This window comes from Saccopteryx leptura, chromosome 3 (assembly GCF_036850995.1).
Source record: "Saccopteryx leptura isolate mSacLep1 chromosome 3, mSacLep1_pri_phased_curated, whole genome shotgun sequence".
Classification (NCBI taxonomy): Eukaryota; Metazoa; Chordata; class Mammalia; order Chiroptera; family Emballonuridae; genus Saccopteryx; species Saccopteryx leptura.
This window is the reverse complement of record NC_089505.1, coordinates 254694889-254710421: the sequence shown is the minus strand read 5'-3', so window position 1 is coordinate 254710421 and position 15533 is coordinate 254694889. Positions and strand designations below refer to the sequence as shown.

Here is a 15533-nt window from a genome sequence, read left to right as displayed (position 1 = left end):
AAGGGGCAGAGCATTGCCCCCTGGTGGGCAAAGCGTCGCCCCCTGGTGGGCAAAGCGTCGCCCCCTGGTGGGCGTGCCGGGTGGATCCCGGTCGGGCGCATGCGGGAGTCTGTCTGATTGTCTCTCCCCGTTTCCAGCTTCAGAAAAATACCAAAAGTACCAAAAAAAAAAAAAAAAAAGGCAAAATTCAATTACAGATCATAACTCTTACAATATATTAACACTTCTCGGCTTCTACAATGACTGTTTTCCAATGACTGTTTCTCTATTAGGTAGAGATCAAAGTGCCACTTTATATATCGTTTATTCATTTGCCAAATGATAATATCCCCTTAACAGGGTTGGTCTAAGAAAAACAGAGACTACTGTATATATGAAATTGCTTAAGTTAAATAGAATTATAATAAATTTATATTGTAAGTAAAATTTAAATTCTAAACTCAACTCAGTTCCTTCCATTTGGTGCATGGAGTTGACAATTTAGTATTTTCTGTTATAAAATATATCATATATAAAAAATATATAATATATACATTCATCTAAAAGAATAACAATTTTTTTTTTTGTTTGTATTTTTCCGAAGCTGGAAACGGGGAGAGACAGTCAGACAGACTCCCACATGCGCCCGACCGGGATCCACCCGGCACGCCCACCAGGGGCGATGCTCTGCCCACCAGGGGGCGATGCTCTGCCCCTCCGGGGCATCGCTCTGCCGCGACCAGAGCCACTCAATAACAATTTTTAATGGTCCTTAATATATACCCCATTCATCTTAAGAAATGGAATATTACTAATACCTTGGAGCCTCCAATGTGTCTATTCCTAGAAGATTTCTCTTAACCTATTCCACACTTTCATAGATTTTGTTCTAATCACTTCCTTGCTTTTATTTATAGTATTGACACATGTATATGTATTTCTAAACTAACTCTATCTACCAACCTATCTATCATCAATCTCTATCGTTCATTCATCTTCCATCCATTTTTGAACTTTATATACATGGGATATGCTATATGTAATTGTCCTTCAACTTTTATACTATATTTTTCTCAGAATAATTTATTTACATTAACTAATTTATCATAAAACACCTAAGGTTAAAGGAATGTATTATACCCATCTAAAGTAGAGAAAATGAGGCATAGTAGTGCTAGCAACATGCCACATTACATGAGAAGACAAGGAACAAATCTTTCCACAGTAATTTTGAAAGTAAAGCAAACCAATGATGTCTCAGATATAGCATATTTTATAGCATATTCATATTTTTAGCTGCAACGGAACGAAACCATTTTTCTAGGGCTAGGAGCACAATTAAGTTAATATTTTCAAATTGATTTTAAACAGCTGCTATTTTTTGCTTTCATATTAAATGGGAACTTATATTAAAGTGTGATGATGTAAAAGCCCTAAACAATATTTAAATTTAGTAGTTAAAAGGAAAACAAGAATGAATTAAATAAAGGCTATCAAGAGATTTCTTTTTTTCACTTAAGGTATGTGCAATTAGAAAACATAGTCATATTATGGAATATTCTAAATAAAATAGATGGCTCCTTAAAGAGGTAATTTGTTTAATACTAATGAATCCAAAGATAGCATTCACCTGAGCAAGTGGTGGAAGAATCTCCTTGCATATTTGCTGATTTGATCTCTATATTCCAATATAGTTGTATCCAAGAGGGGTCTTGTTGGAGCATAGAAGGTTCCAAGGCTTGCCTCAAGCTGTGCTGTGGAATTCAAACATAGCAGCACTAAAACAAGTGAAACTCCTTCAATTACAACAGAATACTCATGTTTGCAGTCAGTCAGGTTTTGCAAACTTGGATGAAATGTGAGCTTGTTGGAGGAAAGATGAAATTAAACTATGACAGCTGGTACAAAAACAAACCTGTGTATAAACTTTCACTTGAGGCAAAGCTGACAATGACTCTGAGCAACAAAAAGCTGTCAAAACTGAAGAAATCCATAATGAATCAACCTCTCACCACAAATGGGTAATTAAAACAGTGACTCATCAAAGTAACACAATTTAAACTAGTATTTCCAGTAAAATCAACTCCCTATGTGTTCGACATTTACTCTCTTTAGTAGAAAAGAGAACACTAACCTGTCCACATGAGAACTGAAAGCAGTATTGGAAATGTTAATACACACACACACACACACACACACACACACACACACACAAAACTGCCTAGTGGCATAGTGGATAGAATGTTGACCTGGGATGCTGAGGTCCTAGGTTTGAAACCCTGAGGTTACCAGCTTGAGCGCAGGGTCGCCGGCTTAAGTATGGGATTATTAATATGATCCCAAGGTTGCTGGCTTGAGACTCCTGGTCAAGGCAGGCACGAGAAGCAATCAATGAATAAAGTGCTGCAACCATGAGTTAATGCTTCTCATTTCTCCTCCCTTCTTGTCTCTCTCCCTCTGTCCCTCCCTCTCTCTAAAAAAATAATAATAATAATGCAAATAAAAAATAGCCTTATTGTAACAGAGATAGTAATATCCCCATTACAACTTTAAAGTAACAGTGAAAGTCCCTATATCTTTCCTAAATCCTTTCCTAAACAATAATAAGATTGTTGGTTTTGCCAGGTCTGAAAGCTAACACCCCTGGGAGGGACGACACACTAATCTCTTCTGGGTCAACTGACACCTTCCTAGGAAAGAAGGATTGGAGAACAGGTTTTGATAAACCAGAGTGCTAGAATTAGGAGAAAGAGGCACATTTTGCCTACTTCACAATTTTACCAAGAAATGCCTATGGAGTTGTATTTCCTGAAGACACACCAAGAAGTTATATAATTGCCATAATGGTGAGAATATGAGTAATATAAGAACACTAGTGTTCACATTTAAGACTACACTGATACTTATGCTACTTACTAGCACTTGGTTGAATAAACAATTCTTTATTTAGCAAAACTCTTTAGTTTTAGGCATATTTGGGTTTGAAAGTATTAAATACCTCATCAGAGTAATTGCCATGGACTTGGCTAAGCTTTAAGTAATTTCTTTTTTAATCTCAAATCTAGACAGTAGAGTAAGATGAACTTTAGAGGTATTTTCTTTCAAAGCAGCAGTCAATTTAGATTAAAATTGAATAGAGCAATGCTATTGTGCAAACAAGCCAGATTCTTTTGCCATCGCTTGTTTTCTTGACAGCATGTTTTGTACATCTGAAATGTTCAAGCCTACATGGGAACACTCGTAACTCCCAGCACAGTTACAGATTCATTAGATAGCCCAGCTTGATGTTTAAGGCAGAAATGAAGATGTCAAAGATAACCACCACACAGTTACAAATAAAAGAGCTCACTGGGTTCCACTAATAAAAGGAAAACAAATTACCATGTCAAATTTGTTATATTCAGATAGAATGAATCTCAATAAGAGAATACTGAATGTTTTAGAAATGTGTTTTGCAGTTACTTGGGAGGAAATGCATGTACCTGCTTAAAATGTACATATTCTGATAACACAGCATCATGCAAGCATTTTATTTTAATAGTCTAGTATCATACAAGCTTTTTATCTCCCTATCTCCCCAATATGGTTCCTGAAAATATACTTTATTAAGGCAAAAATCTGATAATGCCTATTTTGAATTCCCTAATAATTTTTCTTACAACACAGGAATCTTACAATACAGATTCACTAAGGTGTTAGTAATTTCTCAGTATGCTCAGTGACAATAAATATTTTATCTTCTATATTTCTTCAACCATAAATTTAGAATCTCTTGTATAGATTTGTGCACCATTACAGGTTTTCTTTAGGGACTCCTTTCTTTTTCTATTATGTACCCAATCTTGAGAGTGTACTTATAATAATTAATACTTACTTTAAATAACTCTGCATGCAGAAATATTATAGAAAATCACTAGCACCTAAAAATTTGAAGTTATACTCTTCTTTTTATTTTTTTACTAATATTTGAGTACCTACTGTGGTACTTACTCATTGTGAGTTCCAAGCACTGTGCTAGGTAGGCATTTTCTCATTGTAGAAATATTGGAGTCCCCATAAATGGGTTGGACTACCTCCAAAAAGCACATTCAAGTAACATTAAACAAATATTGACTGTAGGCCTCCTGTGAGCTGGGCCACGTCCCATGTTGCAGACTTCCTGGGGGAACATGTTCTTATTGATTATGCTTCTCTAGAACTACTAAAATGAAGGAATATACAGAATTCTATCTAAACAACTTGTTTGCTTTAAAAACAAAATAAAATAGAATATGAAAATCTATAAACATGCAAAGAAAATAACAAGGAAAACAAGCTCTCTTTTGAAATAGTTCCTGTTTTTCCCACCTTGTAAACTACCCAGGGACAGTTTCTCATTGATCATGATTTCCCACCATAAATGTCAATATTTACTGCAAAGATATGAAATAAAGCAAGTGAAGAAATGTTTGGGAGAATTTTACATTAAGTAAATAAGTAAATCATAATAAAAGTAACATACTAATAAACAAATATAAAAATTAATTTCATTATTGTATGTGGCACATATTTGTTCCCTCCCCCTTTTTTTAATAGTGTCTTATCTCTCTTTGATAATAAATATCTGAAGTGCAACAGGAAAAATTATTCTGGGGGAAGTTAGGGAAATCCAAACAGGTGAAAGGGAGAGAGGTATGAGAACAAGTTAGAATGAAAACAAGAAGGAGAAGGCTGGGCTGCAATTCTCTCTCTCTCTCTCTCTCTCTCTCTCTCTCTCTCTCTCTCTCTCTCACACACACACACACACACACACACACACACACACACACACACACACACAAAATCAGAGGTAAGGATTCTTATCTGGACAAAGGACTTGGAGTCTGAGAGAGAAAAATGTTGATGTCTAAAGTGAAAGAGGAATAAGGACCTTTGTTTGGGTCCTTTGTCTACAAGAATCACAGCTTGCAATCTGAGCATAGTCCACACCTGAACTTACAATGACATCTACAATGCTGCATTCCAAGTTCCAACACAGGTATATACAGAAAAGTTGTTCTTTATGTTGAAAAATACTATATGGTAATACCACATGGGAGCAATCATTTGATATCTGAGTTTGTCAATTTTAATAAGGCATTAAAATTTTTGTCTTTTAGTCTCCAATAACTTAACTCAAAATAATCTTCAAAAATAACTGACTCAATTAAATGTACTTCATGTATATGCAAAACCCTCTTATGAAATACATTTCAAGTCTGACCTTCTCTCTCTGGAGTGAGCTTTTGTCTAAGAAGATGGTTTACAATGGCACTCATGCTGATAAAGCACTGGTGGCCCACAGTGTCCCAGTTCATACTGCTCAGGATGTTTATTGCTTCATAGATTTCATCATAGTGAATGTACTGGAAGATGATGTCTACCAGGCCCAGCTGTCCTCGTGTGAAGATGCCTGTCACAAAAAAGGTAAAACCAAGTAAATCCTTTAAGAATAAAAAGTAGAATAACAAAAACAGAGGTAAGTTTTCAATACTGGAAAATAAAACATTTCTTGCATAAGCGCTAGAAATGTGAAATTTGGGGCCACGAGCAATATGGTTCTGTGGTTAAATCTTCATTTTAAATAGTACCTACCAACTCTACCTAGCTTATCATTTCAGCATTTATTAACTAATTCATACTCCATGTAATCAAACTACTTAAACTTAAAAGTGAATAAGCATGAGAAGACTATTTAGGTAGACCACAATAGCTAGCGGTATTTTTCCCATCAATTGTTTAGGCCTCCGTTATATATATTTAAAGACAGGATTTTTATGTGATCCCAATTCTTATTGATCAGCTTTATTAGTTCTAAACTGCATCTAGTCATCATCTCCATGTACTCGGGGGAAAGAGAAGTACAAATGACAAATATAATGTGACTACATATATATGCTTTTGAATCTGTTTTTATTAATTCATGCTCTCAATTGATAGTTTCTTTATAGCTATCACATACTAATTTATGTTAAATTGGCATTTAGAGATTTTTTTTTTTTACAGAGACAGAGAGAGAGAATCATAGAGAGGGATATATAGGGACAAACAGACAGGAATGGAGAGAGATGAGAAGCATTAATCATCAGTTTTTCATTGCGACACCTTAGTTGTTTGTTCATTGATTGCTTTCTCATATGTGCCTTGACTGTGGGTTTTCAGCAGACCAAGTAACCTCTTGCTGGAGCCAGCGACCTTGGGTCCAAGCTAGTGAGCTTCGCTCAAACCAGATGAGCCCACGCTCAAGCTGGCGACCTCGGAGTCTCAAACCTGGGTCCTTCGCATCCCAGTCTGACGCTCTATCCACTGCGCCAGCACCTGGTCAGGCAAGAGATTATTCTCTTTTATTGAAGAAATGATCAGTATTAATCCTGCTATTTTTTAAAATGTTTATTTTATTGATTTTAGTGAGAGAAGAAGGGAGAAAGGGAAAGACAGGAAAGTCGATCTGTTCCTATATGTGCCTTGAACAGGGATTGAACCGGCAACCTCTGGGCTTCAGGATGATGCTCTAACCAACTGATCTATCCAGCCAGGGTTTAATCCTGCTTCTGATCTTCATCACAACTAATATATGCTATAAAATATTGTGGTAAAATATAAACACATTTGTTTATCCTTTTAAATGAAAAAAAATACACTTCTAATTTTAAAGGAAAAATAACATAAAATAAATAGGAGACCATTCTGTTCTAGTTTCATTTTATCATCTTTTAAATATGGCTTATCAAGAGATGACGTCAGAGTAATGGCGGGGTAGGAAGCGATACCGATAAATCTCCCCCAAAACTCAACAAGATCTTCAACCAGAAACAGAAAAACCTATACTTGGAGCCTCCAGATGCTTCGCAATATACCCAAAGGTATGATCGAGTGAAAAATTGGCTAAATATATAACCAAACCCCGAAGGAAATAGGGAGTAAGAAATGCTCCGCCTTCCTCACTAACCTAAACAGGGCGGCTTTCTCTGGTAACTGTGAATATAGAAACTGAGGCGGGCAAAGGGGGTGAATAGATCCAGGCCGCGGCACAAACGGCCGAACCACGATGTGGCACGGAGATCCAAGCTGAGGAAAAACTGATCCTGTGGCAACCCGGGCAATACAAGCTAACACTCGCGCCAAACCCAAACAAAGAAAGACAAGCGGGGCAGCCATTTTACCCGATTTCCTGGTCGGTGCGCAGTTAGTGGGCGAGAGATTTCTTCCTAAGCCCCGGGAGTGGGTGCCCGTGTTACCCCACAGAGAGGCAGAGTCAGAGGCCTTTCTGTGGGCCGAAAGCAGAATCTCTGGGCAGCCCCAGTGCCCTGGGAAAGCCGCGCATGGGAGAACTAATTCCAATGGTGGAAATTTTCCGTGCTGGTGGGGGTTTCACTCAGAGGGAAATGCGGCCGGCCTTATATCCTGGTCTGCGCGTGCAGATAGTGAGTGAGAGATTCCTCCGAGTGCTTCGGCAGTGCGCGCCCGTGTTATCGCACAGAGGGGCAGAGTCAGGCCTTTGTGTGGGCCAAAGCGGAATCTCGGGCCGCCCCAGCGCCTTGCAAAAGCCGTGCACGGGGACGGAGCGAGAGCCAATTCCAACGCTGCAACTTTTCCATGCGGTTGGGGGTTTCACTCAGAGCGTGAGACTGCTGGCCGGATATCCTGGTCTGCGCGCGCAGCCAGTGAGTGAGAGTTTCCTCCAAGCGCCCCAGAAGTGGGCGCCCGCCTGTGTTACCGGATAGAGTGGCAGAGCCAGAGGTCTTTGAGTGGGCGGAAAGCCCGCCTGATTATGCTAGCAGCTCTGACTGACTGAGCCTTACCCAGAGCCCTGTGCTGAGTGGAAATAGAGTGGGGAGTTGCCAGCTCTTTGAGCCTCTTACTATCCAGGCAGAGGCAGCAGCAACCCCATAGCTGGATTACCAGGCTACTAATTAAGGAAGGAAAGACTAGGAGAAAGGCTCCAGGAACACGGACTCTCTCACTGTCGGAGCCTATAAATGCTAATGAGCCTCGACTGCCAACGAGACTAAAGCACAATACATGACATTGCCATAGAGACTTATCAACTACAAACCTCTACCTGAGCGTGCCAAAGGGGCAGAACCCGGGGTACAGAGTGACCGACCAGGAAGAGGGAGAGAAAAGAAAAAGCAAGAAGATAACCTCTCAAAATCAAGAATAATCTGCAGACTTTATAACCTATCCCATTTTATTATATTTGTTCGTTTGTTTCTCTTATCTTCATTCTTGATACTTTTTTTCCTCCTCCAATTTGGCCGATTAACTCTCTGCCGGTCTTACTCTCTCCTCTCCTTGAACTACACTACCCATAAGTGTTACATCTCCCATTATCTTTTCTCTCCTCTTCCTTTCTCTCTATGAGGGTTGCACTCCAAAGCCCTTAACTCTCTCTCTCTCTCTCTCTCTCCTTTCTTTTTTCTTCTTTTAGTGGTTCCCTCTTTTTTTCTCTCTCTTTCTTTTCTCCCTCTATATTAGTTTCTTCCTTTCTCCTTTACATCTCCTCTCATTCAAACCTCAATAACAAACAAATTATCTTATCTGGGACTCAAACTTATGTTTGTGGCATTTTGGGGGGTTTTTACTTCACCTTTTTAACTCATTAGCAGTGCTCCCATCCCTGGCTCTCCATTTTATCTAGTTCTTGTTCCACTAAATACAATAGTAATTTTTTAATTTGTCCCCCCATTTTTCTGTTTTCCTCTTATTCTTCTCATCATAACTCTTAGACAACCAACACCTAAAAGCAAATCATTTTATTCTTGACCCAAATTTTTTCCTTATTTGCTTTTTGTGGGTCCATACCCCCTTTTTTTTTCTTTTTTTTTGCCCCGTTATTACTTTTCCCCAATTCAGGCCCTCCATTACAGGCATTGTTTGTTATAATTCACAGTTCACCACAAGATTTTCTCAAGAAAGAGGGGAAAGGAGAGGAGAGGAAAAAAGGAGGGGGGGAATAATTTCCTTTTTTTTAAATTTTTATTTTATTTTATTTTTCTTTATTTCATTATTAATATTTTTTTAAAAAAACAACTCTTTTTGATTTTTTATTTTTTTATTTTTTTAACTTTTTATTCTTTATTAAATCTCATTAATACTATCAACAAAACCACCCTCAGATGCCATTAAGGAAGAGAAAATCAAATATCATGGATACAAAAGAAAGAGGTAACACAGCTAGATGAGGAAAAATCTATGGAAAAAAAATTTAATATATTGGAAACCTTGGAGCTAAATAACAAAGAATTCAAGATAGAAATCCTAAAAATCCTCCGAGATATACAAGAAAACACAGAAAGACAATTTAGGGAGCTCAGAAAACAACTCAATGAACACAAAGAATATATGTCCAAGGAAATTGAAACTATAAAAACAAATCAAAAAGAGATGAAAAACTCAATTCACGAGCTGAAAAATGAAGTAACAAGCTTAGCTAATAGAACAGGTCAGATAGAAGAGAGGATTAGTGAAATAGAAGACAAACAACTTGAGGCACAACAGAGAGAAGAAAGAGACTCAAAAATAAAAAAAATGAGATAGCCCTACAAGAATTATCTGACTCCATCAAAAAGAATAACATAAGAATAATAGGTATATCAGAGGGAGAAGAGAGAGAAAATGGAATGGAGAACATACTCAAACAAATAATAGATGAGAACTTCCCAAGCCTGTGGAAAGAACTAAAGCCTCAAGTTCAAGAAGCAAACAGAACTCCGAGTTTTCTTAACCCCAACAAACCTACTCCAAGGCATATCATAATGAAATTGACACAAACCAACAGCAAAGAAAAAATTCTCAAGGCAGCCAGGGAAAAGAATACAACATATAAAGGAAGGCCCATTAGATTATCATCAGATTTCTCAGCAGAAACTCTACAAGCTAGAAGAGAGTGGACCCCAATATTTAAAGTCCTGAAAGAGAGGAACTTTCAGCCACGAATACTATACCCATCAAAGCTATCCTTCAAATATGAAGGAGAAATAAAAACATTCACAGATACAGAAGAGATGAGGGAATTTATCATCAGGAAACCCCCACTCCAGGAATTACTAAAGGGGGTTCTCCAATCAGATAAAAAGAAAAACAACAACAAAAAAAACCAGAGCCACAAGTAAAAGCTCCAAGAAGAACACAATAAAACCAAATTTAAACTGTGACAACAACAAAAAGAAAGGGGGGGAGAAGATGGAGATTAACAGTAGCAAAGGACGATGGAGTGCAAAAGTACTCACAAAATAGTTCGCTACAATGAACAGGGTAGGGACCCTTTTCATTACTCAAAGGTAACCACCATTGAAAAAACCACCACAGAAGCACATGAGATAAAAAAGATAGCAACAGAGGAAAGATGTATGGAATACAACCAAAAAAAACAAAAGATAGAAAAACGAAAGAGAAGGATCAAACAAGACACAAAACTAACAGAAAGCAAGATATAAAATGGCAATAGGAAACTCACAAGTGTCAATAATTATACTAAATGTAAACGGATTAAACTCACCAATAAAAAGGCACAGAGTAGCAGAATGGATTAAAAAAGAAAATCCAACTGTATGCTGCCTATAGGAAACTCATCTAAGTAACAAGGATAAAAACAAATTCAAAGTGAAAGGCTGGAAAACAATACTCCAAGCAAATAACATCCAAAAAAAAGCAGGTGTAGCAATACTCATATCGGATAATGCTGACTACAAGACAGGAAAAGTACTCAGAGACAAAAATGGCCATTTCATAATGGCTAAGGGGACACTGAATCAAGAAGACATAACAATTCTTAATATATATGCACCAAACCAAGGAGCACCAAAATATATAAGACAGCTACTTATTGATCTTAAAACAAAAACTGAGAAAAACACAGTCATACTTGGAGACCTCAATACACCGCTGACGGCTCTAGATCGGTCATCCAAACAGAGAATCAACAAAGACATAGTGGCCTTAAACAAAACACTAGAGCACCTGGATATGATAGACATCTACAAAACATTTCATCCCAAAGTGACTGAGTATACATTTTTCTCCAGTGTACATGGATCATTCTCAAGAATTGACCATATGTTGGGCCACAAAAACAACATCAGCATATTCAGAAAAATTGGAAGTTGCACCAAGCATATTTTCTGATCATAAAGCCTTGAAACTAGAATTCAACTGCAAAAAAGAGGGAAAAAATCCCACAAAAATGTGGAAACTAAAAAACATACTTTTAAAAAATGAATGGGTCAAAGAAGAAATAAGTGCAGAGATCAAAAGATATATACAGACTAATGAAAATGACAATACGACATAGCAGAATCCATGGGATGCAGCAAAAGCAGTAATAAGAGGGAAGTTCATATCACTTCAGGCATATATGAACAAACAAGAGAGAGCCCAAGTGAACCACTTAACTTCCCACCTTAAGGAACTAGAAAAAGAAGAACAAAGACAACCCAAAACCAGCCGAAGGAAGGAGATAATAAAAATCAGAGCAGAAATAAATGAATTAGAGAACAGAAAAACTATAGAAAAAATTAATAGAACAAGGAGCTGGTTTTTTGAAAAGATCAACAAAATTGACAAACCCTTGGCAAGACTTACCAAGGAAAAAAGAGAAAGAACTCATATAAACAAAATCCAAAATGAAAGAGGAGAAATCACCACGGACACCGTAGATATACAAAGAATTATTGTAGAATACTATGAAAAACTTTATGCCACTAAATTCAACAACCTAGAAGAAATGGATAAATTCCTAAAACAATACAACCTTCCTAGACTGAGTCAAGAAGAAGCAGAAAGCCTAAACAGACCTATCAGTAGAGAAGAAATAGAAAAAACCATTAAAAACCTCCCCAAAAATAAAAGTCCAGGCCCTGACGGCTATACAAGCGAATTTTATCAAACATTCAAAGAAGACTTGGTTCCTATTCTACTGAAAGTCTTCCAAAAAATTGAAGAAGAAGCAATACTTCCAAACACATTTTATGAGGCCAACATAACCCTCATACCAAAACCAGGCAAGGATGGCACAAAAAAAGAAAACCACAGACCAATATCTCTAATGAATACAGATGCTAAAATACTAAACAAAATACTAGCAAATCGAATACAACAACATATTAAAAAAATAATACATCATGATCAAGTGGGATTCATCCCAGAATCTCAAGGATGGTTCAACATACGTATAACGGTTAACGTAATACACCATATCAACAAAACAAAGAACAAAAACCACATGATCTTATCAATAGACGCAGAAAAGGCTTTCGATAAAATACAACACAATTTTATGTTTAAGACTCTCAACAAAATGGGTATAGAAGGAAAATATCTCAACATGATAAAGGCCATATATGATAAACCATCAGCTAACATCATATTAAATGGCACAAAACTGAAGGCTTTCCCCCTTAAATCAGGAACAAGACAGGGTTGTCCACTCTCTCCACTGTTATTTAGTGTGGTACTAGAGGTTCTAGCCAGAGCAATCAGACAAGACAAAGAAATAAAAGGCATCCATATCGGAAAAGAAGAAGTAAAGGTATCACTTTTTGCAGATGATATGATCCTATACATCGAAAACCCCAAAGAATCCACAAAAAAGACTACTAGAAACAATAAGCCAATACAGTAAGGTCGCAGGATACAAAATTAACATACAGAAATCAATAGCCTTTCTATATGCCAACAATGAAACAACTGAGAAGGAACTCAAAAGAATAATCCCCTTCACAATTGCAACAAAAAAAATAAAATACTTAGGAATAAACATAACAAAGAATGTAAAGGACTTATATAATGAAAACTATAAACCATTGTTAAGGGAAATCGAAAAAGATATAATGAGATGGAAGAATATACCTTGTTCTTGGCTAGGAAGAATAAATATAATCAAGATGGCTATATTACCCAAAGCAATATACAAATTTAATGCAATTCCCATCAAACTTCCAATGACGTTTTTTAAAGAAATAGAGCAAAAAATCATCAGATTTATATGGAACTATAAAAAACCCTGAATAGCCAAAGCAATCCTAAAGAAAAAGAATGAAGCTGGGGGCATTACAATACCTGACTTCAATCTATATTATAGGGCCACGACAATCAAAACAGCATGGTATTGGCAGAAAAATAGACAATCAGACCAATGGAACAGAATAGAAAGTCCAGAAATAAAACCACATATATATAGTCAAATAATTTTTGATAAAGAGGCCAACAACACACAATGGAGAAAAGAAAGCCTCTTCAATAAATGGTGCTGGGAAAACTGGAAAGCCACATGCAAAAGAATGAAACTGGACTACAGTCTCTCCCCCTGTACAAAAATTAACTCAAAATGGATCAAAGATCTAAACATAAGACCTGAAACAATTAAGTACATAGAAGAAGACATAGGTACTCAACTCATGGACCTGGGTTTTAAAGAGCATTTTATGAGTTTGACTCCACAGGCAAGAGAAGTGAAGGCAAAAATTAATGAATGGGACTACATCAGACTAAGAAGTTTTTGCTCAGCAAGAGAAACTGATAACAAAATAAACAGAAAGCCAACTAAATGGGAAATGATATTTTCAAACAACAGCTCAGATAAGGGCCTAATATCCAAAATATACAAAGAACTCATAAAACTCAACAACAAACAAACAAACAAACAATCCAATAAAAAAATGGGAAGAGCATATGAATAGACACTTCTCCCAGGAAGAAATACAAATGGCCAACAGATATATGAAAAGATGCTCATCTTCTTTAGCTATTAGAGAAATGCAAATCAAAACTACAATGAGATACCACCTCACACCTGTTCGATTAGCTGTTATTAGCAAGACAGGTAATAGCAAATGTTGGAGAGGCTGTGGAGAAAAAGGAACCCTCATACACTGTTGGTGGGAATGTAAAGTAGTACAACCATTATGGAAGAAAGTATGGTGGTTCCTCAAAAAACTGAAAATAGAACTACCTTATGACCTAGCAATCCCTCTACTGGGTATATATCCCAAAAACTCAGAAACATTGATACGTAAAGACACATGCAGCCCCATGTTTATTACAGCATTGTTCACAGTGGCCAGGACATGGAAACAACCAAAAAGCCCATCAATAGATGACTGGATAAAGAAGATGTGGCACATATACACTATGGAATACTACTCAGCCATAAGAAATGATGACATCGGAACATTTACAGCAAAATGGTGGGATCTTGATAACATGATACGAAGCGAAAAAACCAGGAACTGTATTATTCCATACGTAGGTGGGACATAATAGTGAAACTAAGAGACATTGATAAGAGTGTGGTGGTTACGGGGGGGAGGGGGGAATGGGAGAGGGAAAGGGGGTGGGGAGGGGCACAAAGAAAACAAGATAGAAGGTGACAGAGGACAATCTGACTTTGGGTGGTGGGTATGCAACATAATTGAACGACAAGATAACCTGGACTTGTTATCTTTGAATATATGTATCCTGATTTATTGATGTCACCCCATTAAAAAAATAAAATTATTAAAAAAAATAAAATAAAATAAAATAAAAAGAAACTAGGGAAAGAAAGTAAATCACACCTAAAGTAAACAGAAGGAAATAATAAAAATGAGAAATAGAAAATAAACAAAGACTAGAGAAAATCAATGAACTCAAAAACTGCTTCTTTGAACTCAAAAACTATTAGAAGGCACCACAGATTTTCTAGTCTAGTTAGGAGTAACTTCTACAAAATAGCCTGGCCAAACTGGAGAGAGAATTGCATTCAGTTGACTGCTTTTTTATTTTAAATATAAACTTACTTTATAGCCATTTTTAGAATGAGAAGCTAAACTAAACAAGCAGTCAAATTTTGTCTTAAAAAATGAGATTTTAGCAATTATTTTTCAGTTTTGAAGTCTAAAACCATCCCAAGGCATAGGAACCATAGCCTCAATTGAAAATGAATTTTTGCAAGAACTGTTAATTAACATTAGTATCTAGTATTGTGTGTGTGTATGTTTGCATATATATATACATATTATATACATACATAAGATAGCCTGTCACTATGGGACACAGGTTGAATATTGGGGATTATAGTAAGGGCTGGTGAGCAGGGGTGAATAGTGTGGATATTTAATGACTACTTATTTTTTAATTAATGAACACTTAGCCTTTTATGTGTATAATGGAACAAAAACTTGATACTTAGGTGTTTGACAAACTGAGATGCTTGCTATTCAGTTGTTGACTGGGGAAACAGCCCAGTGTTTGGCATTAAGACAGTCAAGGCTGGCTAGGTTTGAATCATCACTTTCTCTCTTCCATCCAATGGGGATGTAACAAAAACTTTCAAACTTTTAGCTAGGAGTTTAGATAGATTTGTCTTTGGATATATAGACAGCTGATTGCTAAATTTGGTTAGATTTCTCCTGACTGGCTGTTCTTAAATTCTTATAATATGTCCTGATAAATTACACTTTGTGAATTAATGGTCATGTGTATAATTGTTGCATTTTGGATGTACCTCATTTGAATATTAAAAAAATTTCATTTAAGGCATCTGCAGATTAGAAAAA

The 15533-nt window shown here is 36.6% G+C and overlaps 1 protein-coding gene across 3 annotated transcripts in view; it reads right to left on the bottom strand.

Annotated features, from left to right (window-relative positions):
• The window catches only part of WDPCP (WD repeat containing planar cell polarity effector), a 425216-nt gene that overhangs the window by 193499 nt on the left and 216184 nt on the right, over positions 1–15533 (bottom strand). For all 3 annotated transcript variants that reach the window (XM_066378166.1, XM_066378168.1, XM_066378167.1), the window contains exons 11-12: positions 5222–5410; positions 1610–1733 (exon numbers count right to left, since the gene is read on the bottom strand). In XM_066378166.1, coding sequence (XP_066234263.1) covers positions 1610–1733; positions 5222–5410 — 313 coding nt within the window. The remainder of the gene's footprint in view (positions 1–1609; positions 1734–5221; positions 5411–15533) is intronic.